This window comes from Mobula hypostoma, chromosome 21, assembly GCF_963921235.1.
Source record: "Mobula hypostoma chromosome 21, sMobHyp1.1, whole genome shotgun sequence".
Lineage (NCBI taxonomy): Eukaryota > Metazoa > Chordata > Chondrichthyes > Myliobatiformes > Myliobatidae > Mobula > Mobula hypostoma.
The window spans coordinates 27,147,923-27,172,598 of NC_086117.1; the positions used below are offsets into that span (position 1 = coordinate 27,147,923).

General features: G+C 42.3%; 1 protein-coding gene across 1 annotated transcript in view; it reads left to right on the forward strand.

The window, feature by feature from the left end:
- Positions 1-24,676, forward strand: part of LOC134359645 (serine/threonine kinase-like domain-containing protein STKLD1) — a 48,044-nt gene that overhangs the window by 17,782 nt on the left and 5,586 nt on the right. The window contains exons 5-16 of the mRNA XM_063073140.1: positions 1,237-1,341; positions 3,624-3,694; positions 4,761-4,876; positions 6,849-6,958; positions 9,263-9,423; positions 10,353-10,480; positions 11,505-11,588; positions 14,604-14,720; positions 16,385-16,525; positions 19,505-19,633; positions 21,964-22,092; positions 22,572-22,700. Coding sequence (XP_062929210.1) covers positions 1,237-1,341; positions 3,624-3,694; positions 4,761-4,876; positions 6,849-6,958; positions 9,263-9,423; positions 10,353-10,480; positions 11,505-11,588; positions 14,604-14,720; positions 16,385-16,525; positions 19,505-19,633; positions 21,964-22,092; positions 22,572-22,700 — 1,420 coding nt within the window. The remainder of the gene's footprint in view (positions 1-1,236; positions 1,342-3,623; positions 3,695-4,760; positions 4,877-6,848; positions 6,959-9,262; positions 9,424-10,352; positions 10,481-11,504; positions 11,589-14,603; positions 14,721-16,384; positions 16,526-19,504; positions 19,634-21,963; positions 22,093-22,571; positions 22,701-24,676) is intronic.

The window sequence follows — 24,676 nt, forward strand, 5'->3', positions numbered from 1 at the left end:
TCAGTGTACCGCGCTTCTATATGGAGTGTGAGAGGTTGCGGCCCCTGTCTGAGCATCTGGAGGGGCTGATCCTCTGATTTGGTTGCATTTCAGCGCTCCTGATATATAGGCACCCAGTGCAAAAGGGTGAGGGTGGGGGTGGAGGGGGGGGTGCTCCGGTTCGCTCGGAGGATCTGCAGGTGGACTTGCTCCTGGGCCTGGCCAAGATGGCCATTCACGGGTCCAAGCGGCTGGCGGGCAGTCGAGGGTTCTGCCCGGGCCGACTGCCTGCCCCTCTTCTAGGGATACGTTCGTGGCCCGGTTGTCCTTTGGAGAGTGAGAATGTGGGTACAGTGGGGGATTTTCGGGAATGGTTCCCCCCCCACAAGGAATTGACTGTTTTATAGACTGTAATAATCACATTCAATTCGAATTCGTGCACTGTCTTGTAAACACTTGATGTTGGTATTTTGTATATTTTTGTGTGAATAAACTTTTGTAGTTTGGGTGAAAAAAAGAACATGGCCCAGTCCAGTTAATCTTTCCTTATCAGATAAATCCCATCATCCCAGCAATCAATCTAGTAAATTTATTTTGACTTTGTCATTCTCTGCTGGAGGCATATCCTTCCTTTGAAAAGGAAACTATACACAATATCCCACTTGGTGTTGACACCAGGGCCCTACACAACTGCAGGTAAGACACCTTTATTGCAGCCAAGTCTTCTGGCAATAAAGGCCAATCTATCTTTTTTTGCCTTCCTATTTGCATGTGGTATACCCTTGCATTGTATTCATTACATCCTGCCATATATGACAATAAACCGAACTTTCTCAAAGTTCATAGTCAATTTTATTATTAGAGTTCATGTTCTTTTTCCTGCGGGCATACTCAGAGTATACTTGTAGACCAGACTAGATAAAGATGACAAATTATTTTTCCTTGGAGGGCATCAATGAACCAGCTGGGTTTTTATAAAAGTCTAGCAATTTTGTGGTCACTGTTATTGAAACTTGCTTTTTATATATATTAAAAAAATCCAAGTTATTGAATTAACCAAGTTTAATCTTCCTGCTGTTGTGGTTAACTTTGATTTCATCTCAGAAGTCCAGGATTTGTATTGCTAGTTCAGTAATGGGCCACTGTGTCACTGCTCCCTGTGAGCTGCCATAAGGACATTTCTTCTTTAACGTAAGGCAGAAGGGATGAATCCCAATTCTTTGTCTTTCACTTTGTCCTTTATGCTTTACATTGCAGGAAGCAGCTTTGTCAGTTTGTTTGGTGATGGAATACAATCACGTAGGAGACTTAGGTATAGTCATCCGAGGCAAGAGACAGAGGAAGGAGAAGGTCAGGGAGATGGTAAGGACAAAGGAAAGCATTTCATGAAGATTCTTACTTGTGGTTCATTCTTCCATACAACTGACTCTTGATAGCTGAGTGGGACAAAAACTCAGATCTTCCCGAGGGGTAAAATATACCTCTTGCAGTCAGCATAAAGTGCAAAAGCTCACTTTGAATTGCTGCACCCCTGGTCCCAAAGCCCTGCCTTTTCAATCCATCTGGCCCGGTGTTTAAATTGTCCAAACATCAGGTCATCCCTTGCTCTAAGACCTAGGCCCTGTTGCATCAACACACGCTGGGCCTGAACCCTGCCGGCCGCCACATTTCGGCCTGTATTCAAACTTTCGAAATCGGCCCGGCGCTTAGTTTGATCGAACCTCACTCTCAGTTAAGGTAGATGGGTCAAATCTGCCTCTCCTCTGCGCCACTTGCCTTGACCTCTCTTCAACTTCACCTCGAATACGCCTCAACCTCACCTCAACTTCACCCTGAACATGCCTCGACTTTACCTCACACACGCATGCATGCTTCAACACTTGACTTGGCCTCACCTTCCTTCGCCCCTTCATTGATTGCGGTGATCATTTGCCATAATTCTTTACAGTAAAAGTGTTATTAATAAAGCATGAAGTTGCATTCTGTGTTTTGCTAACCGCCAGTAAGTAGTCACTCACTTCAGCAGCACCATCTTAAACTGGACCATGTATCTGTGCTAGTGTTTATGCTTCCCATTCTACTTAATTTGACAACATCATTATATCCCATTCCTGTACCCATCTTCCAGCTTCTCCTTAAAACATCCTATATTGTGCGCTTCATGTTCTTGTGAGTTCTACATTTTAAGAATGCCTCTGAATTCTCTATTTACCGTAATATAAATTTTTGGAAGCCCATGCATGTGGAAACGTTTTCCCTACAACCAACTTAATCTTTGACATATTTCAGCTTATCCTTATCGCCTCAGTTGTGTCTTTTCTACAGAATATTTTCTTACCTTGTTCATTTTTCCTGATAGTTCTAAATATTTTTGTACTATTGCTATCTTTCTGCACCTTTTCCAGTGCCTTGTATCTTTATTTTACAGAGACCAGAGCTTTGCACAGTCTTCCAAATGCAGGCAAATCAAAGTTTGACATATATTCTCCATTTTTCAATTTCATCCCTTTAGATGCCGATTACCCCAGTGTTCGGTTTGATTTTTTTCTGTTACGTATATTCAAATTGTTTGGTACTTCTTAAGTGATTGGCTAACCTGTCCACAAGGCCCTACTGTTCACTCATCTTAATTGGATTCTTATTTTTAAAAGATCATTTGATCTTCATGTTCTTCCCATCTGCATGTATGCATTTCTAAATGACAATAAAGGAGGACTGAGTGTTCTCATAATCTAAAAAAATGGATCACTTTATTACCCACATTGAGGTTCATTTGCCAACTATGCAGTCATTATTTAATTTTATTAATATCTTTTTATGTATTAATTGCACTTCCTAATTTTGTTTCATTGACAAAATGTCTTGATAGGCTAAGTAGATGCACTTCACTGAATCATACAATAGCAACTTGTATTTATCACAGAATTTTACATATTGAACCTAGTTGAATGAGCTAGTTCTAAAGTACATTTCCGTAAAAGTGTGATCTTTTGTTACGTACCTTCCTTCACCTGTTTATCTACCACAGAGCTGAATATTAAATCTTACTTTAATCTGTTCTTAACCAGAACAATCTCAACTTCTCTGCTCTCCTCACATCATTGAACCCTTTCGTCCAGATAAAGTCTAGCAAATATTCTCTGCGTATTTGGCAGGGCTTTGACATCCTTCCTAAAGTGTAGCATCCAGAATTGTGAACACAATTCCAACTGGAACTTACCAGTGATTTCATTTGAGAGCATTAAAATCACGTCAAGGCTACTGGTTGGGTTGAAGAAGGTTCAAGTGCCGACCCATGCCATGACAGTCAGCAGAGGCGAGCTCAAGATTAATTGCGAAACTGTTTTGTGAGATAAGATGGAAGGGGTGATAGATACAGTTCCAGAGAGTGGAAGTGAGGCGTTTTGGAAGGTACATCACCGCGTGAGATCTAGAAGAAAAACAGAATAATAAACGCTGTAAACAATCTCCTGTTGAGTGAAAGTGATGTCAACTGGAAAATGAACAGCACAGGATGCTTCCCAGTTCAGATCAGTTGGCTCAGCACAGACCAAGTATAAAACCTTAATTTTTACTCATTGGGACATAGGTTCATAAGTTGTTTTATTATGCTTTACTTATACCAAATGTATTTGTTTCCTAAGGTGATCGAGAACTTCTTGGGACAAATGGTGGATGTCCTTGTCTACATGCACTCCAAAAATGTGATTCATGGGTTGGTGTCTGACTTGCTATCTTTGGGGAAGTTGGCGCTGGGAAATTAACTTTAATGCTGCAGTATAGAAATAAACACTCTCAAGGTAGCTAACTCTAGATACAGACTTAAGTTCTCTTCTCTGTTCCATCAAATATTCCCACAGTAGGTATAACATAAGAGGAATCAGAGTTAGTTTCTGATGATGTTTAATATCAATGTGGTAATTTTACCCTGAACGGTGGAGGGAGTTTGCTTGGCATTAGTTAGGACTTTTCTTGCTCATTGGTCTTTTATGGATTTTAATGTCCGACTCCATATAAAAGGCATAGTCCTCTCTAGAGGGTATGAGCTAGATGAAATCTATATATTGTAAAAGAGCAGTGTGGCTTCTGAGTGTAAGTTGTATTTAGTTCAATGTCAAATGATATTTAGGAAGCAAACTAGATATATGGGGGAAAGAGAAAAAAATGAAGAAGAAATAACTGTAATTCTTACACTTTTTTTCAATTTTTAGTAATAATTAAAATTTCAAATAAAAAGACTCCATATTGTAGGCTCTGTTAATCGTAGTGTTATTTTCTCAGCAAAATCAGCTCAATGCATTTTGCTTCACTTTCAACTTTTTCCTCGTTGTTTACATCAGCGTTCATCCAACATTTTGTGCTTTGTGGTGGAGTGGTAGTTTGAAAGAGACTTTAAAATGAGGTCTCACCTGCTCTGGGATGGATGTAAAAGATTCCACAGCCACATTTTGAAGAAGCCCAGGAAAGTTTTCCCTGTGGACCGGCCAATATTTACCTCTCGGTCGACATCGGTACCAAACAGATGTCATTGGCGTTACGCTGTCTGTGAGAACTGGTGCATGCAAATTATCTGCTGAGCTTCCCAGTGACTATAATTGGAAAGTACTGAACTAGCCGTAAAGTGCTTGGAGATGCCCTGAATTTATGAAAGGTGCTGAACAAGTGCAAAGTTTCTTTGGAGTATAAGATAGCAGTAAGGTCTGCCACTTATGCAATAACTTTCTGGCACTGTGAAGAATAACGTGTATTGATATAATCCATTAAGTTTATTTCCTTCCTAGAAACTTGAAAGCCACCAACATCCTAATGATGGAGGATTTCTCCTTTGCAGTTTCTGATTTCACCATTCCTATGTTTTTCAAAGATGAGGTTAAATTCAAAATAAGGATAAAAGAGGGTAAGAATTAATCTGTTTTCGTGCAAAATCTTTTACTGAGTTGTTTGAGAGAAGTGTGCCAATGTCCTCTGTTGTAACTTGGGGAAACATTGACCAGGAGGTGCTTGGAAGTCTGGTTGAAGCAAACTGTCTGTAGTAGCCAATGATGGCTACCTGAGGTTAGGTAGACTGGTCAATATCAGCTCAGCTGTGGTGTCCTTCTATTAAGCTGCCCAGTTGTTACCTAGCTTTCTCCCATTTCAGCCAAAAATAACAGCTGGTACAAGGTCCTGAAAGATTTCTGTAGGAATCTGACATGAAGAGAGGAACTAAATTGAATTTTAATTGAATTGACTTTATTTCTTACATCCTTCACCTACATGAGGAGTAAAAATCTTTACGTTGCGTCTCCATCTAAATGTGCAATGTGAAATTATAGTAATTTATAATAAATAGAACAGTCAATGCAATATGGAGTACACTCAAGTCAGTGTGAATTAATCAGACTGATGGCCTGGTGGAAGAAGCTGTACTGGAGCCTGTCGGTACTGGCTTTTATGCTATGGTACTGTTTCCCGGATGGTAGCAGCTAGAATAGATTGTGGTTAGGATAGCTTGGGTCCCGAATGATCCTACGGGCCCTTCTTACACACCTGTCCTTGTAAATGTCCTGAATCATGGGAAGTTCACAACTACAGATGCGCTGGGCTGTCCGCACCACTCTCTGCAGAGTCCTGTGATTATGGGAAGTACAGTTCCCATACCAAGCAGTGATGCAGCCCGTCAGGATGCTCTCAACTGTGCCCCTGTAGAAAGTTCTTAGGATTTGGGGGCCCATACCAAACTTCCTCAACTGTCTGAGGTGAAAGGGGTGCTGTTGTGCCTTTTTCACCACACAGCTGGTGCGTACAGACCATGTGATGCTGGAAAGAGTGAGAAATGCTGTAACATTTAAACTTCTGATCACCAGTGTGATTTGAGACCACTGTCCAGTAAAGAAATTGTGAATGGACACATTGAATCTATAGTTTTAGGTTGGTCAACTTGAGTAAACGCCTTAAACAGGAGATTTGGAAATGGACAATGAGCGAGGTGTTATGCTTGGTGCTCTTACCTTGTCCTGAATGGATGCACGGCTCTGACTCTGAGTCTTTCTGCAATAGTATGAATCACAAGCCACAGCACAGGTCGACCCTTAACTTTGCATGCCTTTGGAAATAATTATTTTCCCAGATTGGAATCAAATCAAATCAAGTTTAGTTATCATTCAACCATACATGGATACAGCCAAGCAAGGCAGTGTTCCTCTGGGGCCGAGGTGAAAAACATACACAGCACATTCAAAGTAGTGAGGAGAAAAAGAATATAGTCACGTAGAATACGTATATCACAACATTGGACAGATAAAAGCTGCCGCCAGGCAATGTGACAGAAGTGAGAGTTGTGAAACTTAATTGAAATGAAAATATCTCACTTTCTTATTGCTTACAGAAAAATCTCTACCTTAATTATAAAAAAAGATCAAGATCTGTAAATCTTAAACAAAAAGAAAGTGTGTTAAATACTTAGCAGATCAGGTAGCATCTGTAGAGAATCTGATACGTTCACAGATGGTGCTTGACCTGTTGAGCATTTGCAACAAGTAGGCTTTCAATCCATGAGGGAGTATTACCCATTATCTAATATATACAGTTAAGAATATTTTATCTCAGTGTAAAGAGATCTTAACTTTGTATCTGAGAGGTGTTGTTGCTGTGCGGTGGGGCAGAGTAGAAGAGCTACATCTCTATAACTCCTGTGGCACTTTCGCTGCTGTGCCTAATGTTGACACCACATACAGAATTGTGAGAAAATCTCCCATTTGAAAATGTCCATGATTCAAAAATCCTACTCTGAAACAGGAACGATAGTGTGGTCTCTGACATTGATCCATTTGTCCTATCAATGCAGCTTTTAAAATATAAAAGTCTCCTTTATTTTCTCTCTCTGCTAGATCAAAAGATTCTGATGGCACCAGAAGTGCTGGAAGGCAGACTTGACACAGCAAATGACATTTGGTCTACAGGATGCATTATACTTGACATGATGTGCAGCAGGATGTCTGTATGAAACCCTTTTCTATTCTTTAACAAGTCTTCCTGGGGTTAGTGCACTAAAAATAATATATTCAATCTAAAAGCAGGTGCTTGGTTTAAATAAAATAGCGTATGAAAATATGGGGAGCCGGATGACTGGAAACTTCTCCCAGGCCATCAGCAACTGAACTGGAATCTTACCATAAAGAATATGGTATCAGGGCACTTATAAAATAACATTATGATTGAGAGGAGTCAACATAGATTTATGAAAAGTAAGTCATATTTGACTAATCACTTAGAATTTATTGGATGCATCAAGTAGAGTCAGTGAGGGATAATCTGTGGATGTGGTGTCAGAAGACTTTCAATAAGGTCCCACAGAAGTGCTTGATGAAGAATGTTAGAGTACATGGATTAGGGTTAATATTACTCACTTGGATTGAGAGTTGATTTAACAGACTGAACAAACAAACCCTTGAGAGTTGATTGGCTGTGACTGAGGAAGTTTAGCACAGATCAGCTCCAAATATTCACGATTGTCATTGATAGCACCAAATGTATTTTTTTTTGAAATTCAGCAGAAATGAACGAGTGGGCAACAACATATCAGGTAGAGTTTGATGTGGAAAGATGTGAGATGTTTTACTCTGCTGATCATTTTTTTTAATTCTGAGAAATTGGGAAATAGTCATGTTCAAAGCGACCAGAGTGTCCTTGTACATAAATCACTGAAAGTTAACGCAGGCCGTTGCAAAGACAAAAGGCCTAAGAGGATTTGAGAACACGAGGTAAGTTTTTTTTAAAACTACACTCATAGCCTGTTCATTATGTACTTCCTGTGCCTAACCAAGTGACTACCAAGTGCATGTCCATGGTTTTCTGCTGCTGTGACCCATCCACTTCAAGGTTCAATGTGTGCTGCCTTCAGAGATGCTTTTCTGCACACCACCATTGTAATGTGTGGCTATTTGAGTTGCTGTCGCCTTCCCGTCAACTTAAACCCATCTGGCCATTCTCCTCTGACCTCCCTCATTAACAAGGTTTTTTTTCACCCACAGAGCTGCTGAGCAGGCGTGCCCAGGAGTGTATGATTATACTTGATCTAGCACATGGAATATTATGTTCAGTTTCGGTTCTCCTCACTAAAAGAACGCTAAACTTGTCATAAAGTGAAACAGTGAAGGATTACCACATTGGCTTCTGAGGTAGTAGGCCTGTCACAGGAAGAGCAGCCCCTTAAGTTTAGACCATAATATATAGGAGCAGTGTGGGCTCGTGGCCAAGTGGTTAAGGCATTGGACTAGCAACCTGAAGGTCGTGAGTTCGAGCCCCAGCCGAGGGAACGTGTTGTGTCCTTGAGCAAGGCACTTAATCACACAGTGCTCTGCGATGACACTGGTGCGAAGCTGTATGGGTCCTAATGCCCTTCCCTTGGACAACATTGGTGTCGTGGAGAGGGGAGACTTGCAGCGTGGGCAACTGCTGGCCTTCCATACAACCTCGCCCAGGCCTGCGCCCTGGAGAGTGAAGACTTTCCAGGTGCAGATCCGTGGTCTCGCAAGACTAATGGATGCCTTTATTCATTTTATATAGGAGCAGAATTCGGCCTTTTGACCCATCGAGCCTGCTCCGCCATTTCATCATGGCTGATCTAATTTCTGTCTCAGCTCCAATCTCCTGCTTTCCCCTGTGTCCCTTCAAGCCCTGATAAATCAACAATCCATCGCCTTCTGCCTTAAATATACCGAAAGACTTGGCCTCCACAGATTCACCACCCTCTGGCTAAAGAAGTTCCTCCTCGCCTCCGATCTAAAAGGACACCCCTCTGTTCAGAGGCTGCGTCCTCTGGTCTTTGACTCTCCCACCATAGGGAACATCCTCTCCACGTTCACTCGAGGCCTTTCACCATTCGATAGGTTTCAATGAGGTCACCCCTCATTTAGAAGGGAGATGGGGCATGCAGAATGGGTAGGTATGAGTTTGTTTCCCTGATAGAAGTTCGCAGATCCACAATAATGAGAAGGCCATTCAACACTGAAATGAGGAGAAATGTGGCAAACCTTTGGAATTCTCAACTGTGAAGAATTGTGGGTTTTGATTACTGTATTCAACCTGGTGTTGATAAATTTCTGTACTTTGGTGGAATCCAAAGAGACATGTGGATATAAAATAGTATCAAGGTAGAAGATCAGCCATGTTTTTGTTGAATGATGTAGCAGAGGCTCGAGGGGTTGACTGGCCTGTAATGCTCCTATCGTCTTTTGCACTTGGCTTTTCTCGATCTGCCATCTGACTGGTGCAAATAACTTTTCAACTTGTGTCTCAAAAGGAAGCTGAGTTTCTACAGCTGGTTCAGGATATCAAAGTCGACAGGAAACGCCTGGAGCTGGTCCTGGAGGAGCTTCACACACAACAGAAGTACACCTCCAGTCTGTGTCACCTGGTGCAGACAATGATGGAACCAAATTACCAGAATAGAATCACCATATTGTAAGCAAACAAACAGAAGATTTTGGTGTCTCACAACAAGAAATAGTAGATATCAGGAGATGCATTATAAGGTGGCGTCTAATTGCATTAAAAAATAGATTGGCTGTTGTTTGGAAGTGGATTACTTGGCATTTAATTGAGCTTGTGTGAATACTGAATCCAGACGCCTACTCCTTTTGCTATTTAAATGTACGTCTATAATTGTACCCAATCAGATAGGAGACAAAATGCTTTATTCTGGTGAGTGATGTACCAAGTGACGGATATTCTGTGGAGTGATAAAATCTTCTGTTATTTATAGCATGGATCAGGTACAGAGAAACTTGTTCTTTCGAAAATTCACACAGCTCAGACTAGATTCAAGGCAAACTCCCTCTCTGCTGTTTGCATCAAACACTCTCCGAGGAGACAGAGAATGTGTTAGGAATAAACTCCCTGTACACCAGGGGTTCCCAGCCTGGGGTCCATGAACCCCTTGCTTAATGATATTGGTACATGGCATAAAAAAGGTTGGGGGCCTGTGCTCTAAACTGTCTCTTCCAAACTTCCCAAGATGGCTGAAGCCTCAGCACGATACAAGGTAAAGCTGCCTTCCCAGTGTACTTTCAAAGGCACACCACGATCTTCAATCGGAACATTCCACACACCTCAACGTGGTGTCTTCCAAAGGTAGTTCTTTCATGGTGAGGTCAACTTTGGTGCTGAATTGGTTTGATACCATAGTCCAAGGGACAATTCGGTGTGGCTTTCTGAAATGTATTGAGCTGGTGTGGACCTGGGCTTGGTTCAGACCCAGAGGTGTTAAAGGGCAGCTGGGGGTTGGTGGAAGCAGGATGGATAACATGGGGTGTATTAATCTGCTAATGACTGAGACCAGTAAGACGTTCGTACATTTGGTTCTATAATGTTGGGTCTGTATTTCTCTGAAGGGAGCTGAGGGAGCTGGACTACGTGGTGGAGTCACTGATAGTCTGCAATTCTCTTCTGTCTGGAAGGAAGAAGTTATTACTGGGCGTGTCGAAAATACCATATGTTGGAAATGTTGATAAGCTACTAGGTATGCAAAATGCCAATCTTACTGTGGGAACAAATGAACTGCAGAAATCTGCAGTGAGCCAAAATGGGAACTATTTAAATAAAATACTGGAAATGTAGAGAAGGTTAGGCAATGCTAGAGGAAAGTTAATTTCTCACGCCACATGTTGAATGCTTACAGCAATTAGTTTTATTTCAGATTTTTACCACCATTTAGTTACTTAGATGAATCCTACCTCTAAGTTAGGGGTTCCCAACCTTTTTTAATGCCATGAACCTATTAGGCAAAGGGTCCATGGATCACAAGTTGGGAACCTCTGCTGCTAGTCTTTTTTCCTCAGCCTTATAATCATCAAGTGTTTTCTGGTGACTTTTTAAAAGCACCATCCTCCTAATGCCATGTGTACATCATTAACTTGTCAGAGTGCCCTTGAAATGTCTTGCAAGGCTGCATTGCGGGACAGACATTTTTTAATGATGGAAAGATATCCTAAGATATAGTTCAATGGACGTTATGGCTGACATCTTGTTGCCACCCTCTGGAAGTTTCACCTAGCACCTTAACTAACTTGTTAAGAATAATTGGAAGATTGAATTTTTTTGCCATTGTCAGTAACTGAACAGGAGAATATAAGACTGAATAAGATCATTCAGCTGGATTACAGTTGATACAAATTTCAGCCTCTTTTATTTGCATTTCCTTGGATAATCTCATTTAATACAAGTCCATCCATTCCCAACTTCAGTTGACCCCCATAAAAATCACCACCAATGGGGACAATTCCAGATTTCCATGACATATTTATGCAGAAAAAGTTTGCTACCCGATACTTTACCTCTCTTTTTTTGACAGCCTGTCTACAGTTTGAAGGTTAGAGCTTTTGTTCCCATTGTCCTGTAATTTCTGTCTCTTACCTGAGGAGTGGTGCCCAGAATTGATCTCCAGCTGAGTATACGGAAGGGGTCGGGGAGCTCAGAGCACTGCTCCGTTTTGATGTTGTGTCCGCAAGTATAAGAATCAAACCTTCCTGTGCCTGTCGTTACAGAGTATATGCAGAGTGAAATCGATGTAGAAGATGTCCAGAAAGAGGCACTGCAATACCTGATTTACTTATTGCATGAAGGCAAGGGTAGGTAAATGTTATCTTATAAGCACAGCTCGAAGGATATAACGTTTATCTCTCAGCATTTGGGTTGTGTGTTCTATGATTAATACTATCACTGCTTGGGCGTTCCCATATGAAGGTACTGGAGAAAATAGGTGTCTTTGGAACTTGCATTTCAGTGGAAACAGCAGCCTTCAAACACGTATTCTCCTGAGAATCAGGCCCCCTGGAGCCTGAAACCTGCTGTGTAGTCGTATATACACTGAGAAATGAAATCTGGTTGAGGAGGGGCAAGGAGTAACATGTCATCTGAGCAAGGCTGTCATGAATGCTGCACGATAGAAAGGAATTAATTTGATGTAACTTCTTCATGAGGGACCTAAGGGAAGAGGATGCTGTGTACTTGTCTACGGGCTCCCGACCATCATCCTCTTAGCTAGCGCTGATCAGAGGTTAAGAGACGCAACTAAATGATGCAAGAAACTTGCTGATTTACAGTAGAACTGGATGAAGAAAGGAATGAGAATCTCATTACGTTTATGGCATGGAAACTGCCCATTTAATACTTTGAATCAGGCTGTTTTATTTTTAATATGAGCCTTCTCCCACTGCTTTTTCTATCAGTTATTCCTTCCCGTGCTGCTTCCCTCAGGTAATTGCCAAGATTCTAGTTAAATCCTTCTGCACTGTTTGCCCCGAGTAACCCTTGTGGAAGCTAGTTTCACAAACTAACCATTCCCCAGGTAACAGAGTTTCTTCTGAATTCCTCATTGAATTTGTTTAGTGACTGTCTAGCATCTGTACCTGATGGATTTAGTGTTTGGGAGCACCATGGTGTGTGGTGGTTAGTGTGACACTATTACAGATTGCAGCGTCGAAGTTCGGAGTTCAATCCTGGCACCATTTCTAAGTTTGAATGTTCTCTATAAAGAAGTTTGAATGCAGCTATAAAGAAGCCATGACAGCAGCTATATTTCATTTGGGAGTTTGAAGAGATTTGGTTTGGCAACTAAAACACTCAAACATCTATAGATGTACCGAGGAGAGCATTCTGACAGGCTGCATCACGGTCTGGTATAGGAAGGACCCCCATCACCCAGGACATGCCCCCTTCTCACTGTTACCGTCAGGAAGGAGGTACCAAAGCCTGAAGCGATTCAGGAACAGCTTCTCTCCCTCTGCCATCTAATTCCTAAATGGACATTGAACCCATGAACATTACCTCACTTTTTAAAATATATGTTATTTCTGTTTTTATGCTTTTTAAATCTATTCAATACACATATGTATACTTACTGTAATTGGTATACATATTTTTTCTTTCTGTATTATCATGTATTGCATTGAACTGCTGCTGCAAAGTTAACACATTTCACGACACGTGCCGCTGATAATAAACCTGATTCTCCCTGTGACCGTGTGAGTTTCCTCCAGGTGCTTTGGTTTCCTCCCACAGTTCAAAGGTTAATTGGTCATTGTAAATTGTCCTGTGATTAGGCTAGGATTAAATCGCAGGGTGGTTGCTGGACAGTGAATTTTCATAAAAATAAGACAATTAAGTTTTTCCAGCAGGAGAGTCTTTCTTTACCAACAGAAGAGTCATTTAACATTTCGGGGGCTGGGGGGGGGGGGTTGCTGTGAGGAGTGGTTCGTTGGGCTGGAAGGGCCTGTAAATGAATAAACAAACAAAACATCTTTACCTCTACCACTATTAAACTCTGTCATCGTGTTAACGGTCACTTTAGATCACCTCAGTCTGCTCAGCCATTCCCGATGAATATAACCTTGCAGTTCTGCTTTCATTCTTCTCAATTTCTGCCTCAGTGGCTAATTACTTTGTTGCATTGAGCCTGAACTACGTAGTCCAGCAATATTCTATGCAATCATATAGAATGCACACCAGACTTTGTGTTTAACAAGACATAGGAGCAGAATTAGGCCATTTGGCCCATCGAATTTGCTCCGCCATTCAATCATGGCTGGTCCTTTGTTTTCAGCCTCACTCCCTGGCCTTCTCCCCATAACCTTCGAGGCCGTGTCTAATCAAGAATTTTATCAAGTCCTTAAATACGCCCAATGACCTGGCCTCCACAGCTGCCTGTGGTATTAAATTCCGCAAATTCACCACCCTCTGGTTGAAGAAATTTCTTCTGCATCTCTGCTTTAAATGGACGCCCCTCTATCCTGAGGCTGTGCCCTCTTGTCCTAGACTCCCCCACCATGGGAAAATCCTTTCCACATCTACTTTGTCTTGGCCTTTCAACATTTGAAAAATTTCAATGAGATGCCCCCTCACACTAAATAATTCCAGCGAGTACAGACCTAGAGCTATCAAACGTTCCTCGTATAATAACCCTTTCACTCCTGGTATCATCCTTGCGAACCTCCTCTCAACCCTCTCTAATGGCAGCACATCTTTCCTTAGATGGGGAGCCCATAGGGTTTACGTAGAGCTTTTACTTGGAAGTAAATGAACTACAGCTGGAGAACCTTCATACTTCCAGCCATCTCTGGAGTGGAATGGACATACTCTTTGCAGTGATCTCAAAGTATCATTCTTGGCAAACAAAGTTCCGTTTTATTATCATCTGTCAGGTATTTGTAAATGGATGGTAGAAGATCTAGAACACCTGTCCGTTGTTGATATCCAGTGAATGAAGAGCCGATACCAATATGACGTCATCCCCACATCGTAATTGTTCAGCTTTATGGATTTTCTTCTTGCTGTGGATGACTGACCTCCAAGAGGACCACGACCTTGTCGCCGGGTTTGGAGGTTGGCGTGCCTCAATGACCCGGAGAGCTACGTTGGCTGGAGTCAAGGCCTTGTACCTGCCCCATAATGTACTATGACCTCTGTCTGTTCTCCTTCCCACTTCAGGATATCGTGGACGTGATCGGAAACATCCTGGACCCGGCACCTGGGAGGCAAACTACCATCCGCGTTTCTTTCCTGCGTCCACAGAGTCGCCTGTCTGACCCCCTAACTATAGAGCCCCCTGTCTCTAAACATTAACTTTATTCCTTTCCCCTGTTCAGTGCTGATGGACAGTGCACAGGTTACTCCAGTCCTTACCACTTTGCTGAACGTCCATCCAGACTGCTTGGAAATACAGGCTGAGGTGTGCCAGATATTCCTGAAGCTTGCAATTAAAGGTAAGGTAATCAAATGTAACCACTTACACCCAGTCATGCAGAATCTGACCAACATTTTTAGCACCTATTACTGGATTTGTAGTTGAGATCAGATGGATATTTGAGCACATACTCTCCTGTGTTGGACTGAGGGGTGCTGGACTGTTGTGTAATAAAGTCTGAGGGAAGCCCCCCTCCCTCTCAGTTGGAGAGAGAGCACTGAGGGAGCTCTGTGCAGACAGTGGCTGTACTGAGCAATGCTGCACTGTCTCTGCACCATCAGAGGGACATCACAGAGAGAATTCTGCGCTGTTGTTGAGGCTGCACTGTTATGTTGAATGGGCAGTACTCTAGAAGTGTTCACTGTCAAACCTGCTCTCTAAAGAATGGTCTATTCCACACGGTACCTCAATAAAGACCTCACAGTACCTCAATAAGGACCTCACAGTATCTCGGTAAGGACCTCACAGTATCTGGATAAAGACCTCACAGTATCTGGATAAAGACCTCACAGATGATCCTGCTACTTTAAAAGGCAGGGCAATTTCTTCAGCGTTTTAGAACGTAGAACAGTACAGCACAGGGACAGGCCCTTCACCCTACAGTGCTGTGCTGAACCAGCTAAAAAGCGAATCAAAAACCCCCAAACAGTAATCCCTCCTACCTACACAATGTCTATATCTCACCATCTTCCTTACATGCAGGAGCCTATCTAAACGTGTCTTAAAAGACTCCACTGGGCAGTGCATTACGCCACTCTCTGAGTAAAAAAAGACTTACCCCTCACATCCCCTTTGAACCTGCCCCCTCTCACATTCAGTGCATGCCCTCTCATAATCTTATAAACCTCTCTCAGATCTTCCCTCAGCCTCCACCGTTCCAGAGAAAACAATCCAAGTTTGTCCAGCCTCTCATGATAGCACATACCCTCTAAACCAGGCAGCATCCTGGTGAACCTCTTCTGCTCCCTCTCCAAAGCCTCAATGTCCCTCCTTTACCTAATCTGCTCCTTTAGACCAGAACTGTATGCAGTACTCCAGATGTGGCCTAACCAGAGATTTATAAAGTTGCAACATAACCTCTTGACTTTTGAACTCAGCAGGCCAGGCAGCATCTCTAGGAAGAGGTACAGTCAATGTTTCGGGCCGAGACCCTTTGTCAGGACTAACTGAAGGAAGAGTTAGTAAGAGATTTGAAAGTGGGAGGGGGAGGGGGGAGATCCAAAATGATGGACAGGTGATTGGCAAAAGGAATACGAGAGGATCGTGGGACAGGAGGCCCAGGGAGAAGGAAAAGTTAGTCCTGACGAAGGGTCTCAGCCTGAAACGTCGACTGTACCTCTTCCTAGAGATGCTGCCTGGTCTATTGCGTTCACCAGCAACTTTGATGTGTGTTGCTTGAATTTCCAGCATCTGCAGAGTTCCTCGTGTTTGGACTTTTGAACTCAATGCCTTGAATAATAAAAGCAAGCATTCCATAATCCTTCTTAACCACCTTATTGACCTGTGTAGCCACTTTCAAGGAGCTATGAACTTGGATCCCAAGATCTCCCTTCATCCATATTTATCTCTTGAGAAACATCACTTAAAAAATAATTGAGATTGTGGTCTTTCTAACAGGAAAATCTGCAGCAACATCACAGAAACTCTGAAAGCCATTCTGATTTTTTTTTTACTTTCCCACAGCCACAGAGCTCAGTGTGGAAGATGACAATCTGTTCAGTGAGACTGTGATCAACGTTGTTCTGTCAGTGATGGAGTCACAACGCAAGTGTGTGGATCTTCAGATAGTCATTTGCAAACTTCTCATGGTGCTGTCAGGAAGTGGTAAGATTGGATACTGCCATTTTGATTGGAACAGAGCTTTAGGAATTCAAGTAATGGTTTGTTACTGCAACAATAAGACTATTTTGAAGGCTGCTTCATCATGTACACGTGTTCTAGGGAACAAAGGTGTTATTATAAACGTTGACTAAAAACTACTTGAGGGAGTTTTCTCAATTTCTAAACCTGTATTGAACCAGCCTGGAGAATGTCTGATGGAACATTTCAGAGGAAGCCTTGTTCTACCTTTAATGTGTCTGCATTTATCCTGGAAGTACTTCAAGAGACACACAATGCCCTAAAGGAGCTCAGCAGGTCAGACAGTACCAATGGATGGGAATAAACAGTCAACATTTCGGGCCGAGACCCTTCTTCAGGACTCAGCAGTCCCATTCCCGTCCATCGATGCTGCCTGACCTGCTGAGTTCCTGCAGCACACTGTGTGTATTGCTCTAGATTTCCAGCATCTGCAGTACCTCTTGTCTCTGTACTTAACGAGATGGTTTCACCTCCATGTTGTACTAACCTGGGAAAGGCTGATGGGGTGAAGTACAGTGAACTCTAATCTGTACCTTACCTGTGCTGCTCCTTAACACTGGAGCTATTTATATGCAGAGAGAACTTTAAATGCCATTGTCCCACAGAACTTGGAGAATGAACACTAGTCCTCGATCGAAATACACCACTATGCAACTGGGTGTTGGCCTTCCCAACCAACAGACCTCAGACAGTCAGGAGGCACATCTGCCTCTCCCTCCTCATCGTCCTCAACTTGCTGAGCGCCGCTCGCACGTGACTGCATGGCCAAACACTGGAGTAAACACATTGTCAATTTCGCCACTGACACGGCAGCGGTGGGGCTGATAGCCCATGATGAGACAGCCTACCGAGGAGGTGGAAGTGCTCGAGGCCTGGCACCAGACAAACAGCCTCTTCCCCAATGCCATCAAGACAAAAGAGATATATGCTTTTCTAAATACAAGTCAGACAACGGTAGTAGAATAATTTCAAGCGTGTATAAGGGTTTGTCAAATCTTAAAACACATTCGACTTCATACGTTAAAACAAAATGGGCGAAGGAAGGAGGGATAATTATATCTGAGGAAGACTGGACAATAATATGGAGGTATCAATGGAAGTGTACCAGTTCACAGAAATGGAGGGAGTTCGGGTGGAAAAACTTGATAAGATATTTTGTTACTCCCTCTCAGAAATCCCATTATGATAGTAACCCCCCCCCTGTTTGCTGGAGAAATTGTGGAAATCAAAATGCAAACCATTATCATATTTTTTTGGGAATGCCCCGTTATCAAAGACTATTGGAGTGGGATACATAATGCCCTACAAGACATCTTTAAATGTGAAATATCCTTAGAGAGTAAGACCATATATTTTGGGTATATACCTCAAGAATGGTTGAAAAGAGATAAATATTTAATGAATGTACTGCTGGTGGCTGGTAAAAAGACCCTTACCAGGAAATGGTTATCACAGGAGAGCCCTGCCTTAAATGTATGGATGGAAATTACAATGGACATTTACAAAACAGAGAAGATAACAGCATCTGTTAATCATAAGTTGGAACAATTTTATTCATATTGGAAAAATGGTTTAACTACATAACACCTCACAGGCCTGATTTTATTCTCACAAGTCAATGAATATGTTGTAACAAAAATCACTCCCCACTTTGTACATATTTTTCTTCTTGCGATTGTTCTTTCTTTCCTCTCCTTTCTATAAGTGTATACCTCAGATAAGTATTATGTGGAGATTTGTGACAAAATATGACTATATAATATATATGTACAGTGTCTGAAATACATCTGATGGAAATGTTTGATGATGAAATTCAAGAAAAGTAAGTTTTAAAAAAACAAAAGAGATGGTTATTGAGTCAGGAGAACTTGCACCACCCGCACTTCCCTTTACATAGGTGACGCAGCAGTGGAAAACTCTCTTGATTCCAGAACACATCCTATACAATCAAAGAAAAGCCCACCAATGCCTCTGCTTTCTGAGGAGGCTGAAGGGAGCTGGACTATGCACACCAATACTCACATCCTTCTTCAGATGTGCAGTATAGAGCATCCTAACAAACTGCATCATTGCACGGTACAGAAACTGCACTGTGGTGTGCAGGAAGGTTTTATAAAGGATAATCAAAATCGCCCAAAGCATCACTGGCACCCACCTATCCACCGTCAAGGATCTATATACAGAAAGGAGCTGGAAAAAGGGCCTGCAATATCATGAAGAATCCCACCCTCCCTGCTCATGGACTGTTTGTCCCAGTGCCATCATGGAGGAGGCTACGTAGCGTCCATGCCAGGACCACCAGACTCAACATCACTAATCCACCCACCACCACTACGGTAGCATTTCCTATCAGAGTCACCTTGCATACAGACACACCTCTGCCTCGTGTCACGTTATGGGCATACAATCAACCTGAATTGAATTGAATTGACTTTATTTCTTACATCCTTAAAATACATGAGTAAAAATCTTTACATCTCTATCTAAACATGCAAGCGGTGTATATAAGCCATCTTGTATGTTTTAAAAAATTGTGTACTTAGTGTGTTTTTTATGTGCTGCTTCGGATCTGGAGTAACAATTATTTTGTTCTTCTTTACACTAGTGAAGTGGAAGTGATACTTAAACAATTTTGAATCTTGAATGGCAGTGTTTGATAGGTGGTGTAGAACCAGGTTTATTCCATAACTAACTGATTTTGTTCCTGCCGTGGGTATACATGATGTAAAAGAGTAATGGGAGCTTTACTCTTCCTTCACCTAATTCACTTCTTCATTTTGGGAAGTGTTGTAATAGAACTGTGTAAAGGAAGCCTGGCTATTCATGGTTACATGACTGGGATCTACTGTGTATTCAACGGGGATTGAATTGCTTTGAGGTCAGAATAGATCCCAGATCTTCTGAAAGTGCCCAAACCCTGAGATTTTCTTTTCCTCCTTACAGAAGCAGCTGGAAAGCTGATTGGGCAAGCCAATGGGATCCAGTCAATCTTGACGACATTGAGAACGTACATTGATTACAGCCACATCTGCATTCCCTGCTGTGGAGCTATCTGGAGCCTTGTCACAACCAGTAAGTATTTGATTGTTCTTCCCCCTCTGATTGTAGTTGGAGATAGGAAGGTGATACACACCAATTTAGTCCCAATGAACCAAATAACCTGTATCTGTTTGATATATCCTATGTGTTATATGCTTGGTATGGTTGGTTAGGGAGTAAGAAATGAACCTAAGGTTCTAAACTTTTCATGGGAAAAGGAATTAGTCGTCTGGTCCCTTTACATATTTTCTGCTTTTTAGATCGAAGACATTGCCTTGGTTACATTACCCTTCACGCCTGTACCTGATTAAAAAAAATATAAATTGATGCTGGGTCTCAACCATATATTGCAGGATAGGATCCCAGATTTTAATCATTTTTTTCCTGAAGAAGTTTCTATATAGTCAAGCTCTAATGTTAAGATAATTTATCTTTGCTCCAGTCTCATCTACCAGGGGAAGTAACTTCTCCCCATCTACAGAACCTCAAATCTTTTAACATTCTTAAACTTTAATTAGGTCACCTTAAATTTGTCATATTCAAGGGAATACAAGCCTGGTTTAGACCATCCATCTTTACAATGTAGCTCTGTTAGTCCCAGAGATATTTTGGTGAATCTCCAAATCAAAAATGAAAATAGTCTAGAAATGAGGACTTTGATCTGTGTAGTTTGTAACAAAACACTCATCAATCTTTATTACCTGTCCACTAATTTTTAAAAGATTTCTATATGTGGGTATCTAACTCTATTCCTTTCTATTTCCTAGTTCTTCACTACTTAGAAACCACTCTGATCTGTCTTCCTTATGTACTCATCTCAATTCATCACACAGAACTCAGTCTGCCACAATTTTACTCACTCGTTTGATCTATCAATATCCCCTTCTAACTTTACAGAGCCGTCTATATATTTATTTACTGAGTTACAGCGCGGAAAAGGCCCTCCCAGACCTCCGAGCCCAGCAATCCCCCAATTTTAACCCTAGCCTAATCACGGCACAATCTACAATGACCAATTAACCTCCCAACCGCTACACCTTTGGACTGTCGGAGGGAACCAGAGCACTTGGAGGAAACCCACGCGGTCACAGGGAGAACATACAAGCTCCTTACAGGCAGTTGAGTTTGTCACCTAAACTTATCTTGCAATTAATTTTTACCTCTTAACCTACAAATATATTCCCTTTCCTTCACTTTCGCTGATTTTTAATTCCGGAAATCCATAGCCATTGGACTCCGGGAGCACTTCTGCTACAGATTATGGTTCTCCACCTCCTTTAAGTATGGGCAACAGTTGCTGACTTTACCGGCAGTGCAGATGCATAGATCCCTGTGACACACCACTGGTTTTCAGATCTCCAGCGGATCTCAAATCTGAAATACAACCTGCCACCGCCACCCTCTGCCTCCTACCACCAAGGCAATAATGCCACCAGGGTCCTCCCCATTGCTGTAGTCCCTGCCTTCGCAGGCCACACCTGAATTTGCTGTTTGGTTTGAAGGATTTTTCAGGTTTTAGAGAGAGCACCTTGCTCTTGGCCTAACCACTTATCCCCCCAAACCACCAAGTTGAGGGGGAGATACAGGATACAAAGTGTTTTTTTTAATCCACTGCTGGTCACACAGAGGGAAGTTGAGCCCAGCCATAGGGTCTCGGCCCGAAACGTCAACTGTACTTTTTTTCCCTATAGATGCTGCCTGGCCTGCTGAGTTCCTCCAGCATTTTGTGTGTGTTGCTTGGAATTCCAGCACCTGCAGATTTTCTCTTGTTAAGGAAAATGCTGGGCTCTGTAGTAATGGCAAAGTGAATGAAAAGCCATCAAATTGTTAAGTCAAGCAGCCTTGGGCTATCTGCGTGGGTAAGGGGTTAGACAAGGAAACCCTGTGGATTTCCTAAATCAGACCCTTTGATTTCTTTTAAAGGGACATATTTAGACATTTCTTTAAGAACGTCAGAATATTCCAAAATTTTTAAGTTGCAATAGTGATCAAATTATCTTTTTTTCAGTGATGCTGAAATGATGGGTATTGTCCTATCCCTGGGAAAGCTCCAAGCTCATCTTCAAACTTGTAGACTTGGTACAGCACGGGAGAACATTTGGCCCATCAAAATGCTGCTTTATGTACCGTTGCAAAGGCAGGCTTTGGTTTAAGTTACTGTGCACAAGATAGCTTGGCTGTACAAAACAAGAGGGGGGTTGTACAAACCCAGAACCCAATCACTCAAGGGCTACAGGGCTGCTCACTGAACCGTGGCCAACACCACCTTGGGGTGGGGGAAGGTCCACTCTTGTGCGTAACTCGGAGTGGTCAGAGGGTAGAATTACTGTGTAACCGTGTCCTTTTCCCCGTTCCTCCTGCAGAAAAAAATGCACGAACAGCAAAATTGGAAGGTGCCCTGGGTACTGTTTGGAAAGTACTGAAGAATCATCTTCAGAATGGAGATGTGGTGGAGTCAGCCTGCTCAGCACTATGGGCTCTTTCCTTGGAGGGTTAGTCCACAAACCTATCATCGCAAGGCATATACCCTTACAAGCAAAAAATGCTAAAAAAAAAAGCAAACACACATTAAATTAAAGCAGTAAGTGCATACACATAATCACTTGGCAAATATTACCACAGATGCACACACAAAGTAAATTGTGACCTTGCATTCTTCTGGAATGTATCATGTGCTGTAATCTGGGTACAGTGTGTGTATGTATGCAGAGTGCACTGTATTGTATGCTGTAGTTCGTGTTGTGCTCAGTAAGAGTCCATGAGTTGGTGGTTATGCTTTTCTCAGTGCCTCAGGACAGTGCAAAGTGTGTTTGGAGTCTGGGTGAGTGTCACATCCCGTGTGTAATATCCATACGTGACTCAATTAGTCTGTTACAGTGTCTCTGTGGAATTCCTTCAGTCTCCACACACTGCTACCGACTGCATGCTTGATCCGAGCTTTATGGGTTTGTCATATTTTCTTTCTCTTCAGAGACACTGTCCGATGAGCAGTTTGAAGGCATCACTCTGCTCCTAATTCAAGCGTACATTCTCCATCTACGAAAAGAAAATAGCGTGAAGAATATCTGTCTCGCCCTGTCTAGCCTGATCCGAATGTCAGGTAAGGTTTGGAGATCAGTTCTTTAACCAGCGTGCAGTTTATCAGGTGAACTACTGTCCTTCTGCCTCTCCTGAAGAGGCTATTGAGAGGCTCTTTGCTGCCTTAGGGGTAACAATGCCAATTGGCCCAGGTCATGAACAGACTAATCTGGTGGTCAATTCTGTTAACGGCTTTTCAGACCAGTTCACCTTCCAGCTGTTAACCTTGTGGGTTCTAGGAATAGATCAACTTTCACAGCACTTCTCCCGATAATGTCTATGTACTTGTGAACTTGCTGTGAATGCTTGCGTCAATGTGGAGGAGGACTTGGGATCCTGGCTGAGGGCTGTAACTCCTTTCCACTACATAAAGACTGTTAAACTGTTGCAGTAGTTGTTATTACAGATTAGATTTAGAATTATCACCAAATCATCTTTAAAATGTTCTTTGTCCTGCACCTACCCAACGACAATGAAGTTTTTAAATCAGTGAGGTGCCTTCACTGCTTTTCACTCCCAAGGCCAGCACACGAGCGTTTCCTTTCCCGTAAGATTTCAATTCCATTTTATTTTCTTTTGTGTGGGCATTAAGGCATTGGACTAGCGACCTGAAGGTCATGAGTTTGAGCCCCAGCTGAGGCAGCTTGTTGTGTCCTTGAGTAAGGCACTTAATCACACATTGCTCTGCGACGACACCGGTGCCAAGCTGTGTGGGTCCTAATGCCCTTCCCTTGGACAACATCGGTGGCGTGGAGAGGGGAGACTTGCAGCATGGGCAACTGCCGATCTTCCATACAACCTTGCCCAGGCCTGCACCCTGGAGAGTGAGGACTTTCCAGGCGCAGATCCATGGTCTCGCAAGACTAACGGATGCCTTTGTTTATTTATTTATTTATTTTCTTTTTCATTTCACTTCATACACTTCCTCTTCTGAGTTACTGCCTCCTATCAGCCCCTTCCACACATGCTGCCTAACCTTGTGCTGACGGTCACTCTGCTGAATTTACCACCTGACATAGCCCTTGTCATTTTAATCACAGACAGGACAATCACTGATCACTTTTAATGTTCACCAGCGACATTCGCCTTCCATTCCACCACTCCTGCAACCACATTTGGATAGGTTTACTTTCGACTTCCTGAATCTCTTTAGAACAGAGATGAGGAAGGATTTCTTTAGCCAGAGGATGATGAATCTGTGGAATTCTGTGGGTATATTTAAAGTGGAGGTTGATAGGTTCTTAAATAATAAGGGCATCAAATGAGGGCAGGAGAATAAATCAACCATGATCGAATGGCAGAGCAGACTTGATGGGCCAAATGGCCTAGTTCTGCTCCTGTGTCTAGCGGTTTTAATGACTGCCTTAGTTTTGGCACTCTGATCATCCTGTCGTTTCTGCAGATGGTGATCTGCTCAACCACACCTTTTGATGTTAAAGTTGGTATTAAAACCATCAGTCCCTTCCTCATCTGGATATTCCTTTTAGTACAAACCTTGTTTCTACTCCCAGACAGACAAGGGAGGCAGTTTTGAGTAGATACGGTAGATAAATGGTTTGCCCATTTACTCTTAGTTCCAGCCGGTTCATTAAACATGGAGCTATACTCCTGTGGATACCTCCCTCACACTTCCAGCATCAAATGAACAAAATATCCTCATGTGTGAAGATGTAAATAAGGAACAGTAGCCTACTTGGGCCCTTGAGCCTGCTCAGAACTTTAATAAGATCATTTCCAATTTCATTGTAACCTCAACTCCATATTAATACCTAGCCTTGGTAATCTTTCAGCACTGTGGAATGCAAATCTAATCCCCACTTATCTTAATTAGAAACTCTTTTCTTCACCTCTTTGCCCATTATGTTTCCCCTTCCTCTCCTCGAACAAATGCAAACTTCACTCACCACAGTTCTGAGCTGATTCCTCAATCTCTGGACTCACATTCAAGGACTCTGCAACTCACCTTCTCAGTATTAACTATTTCTTTTGTATTTAAAT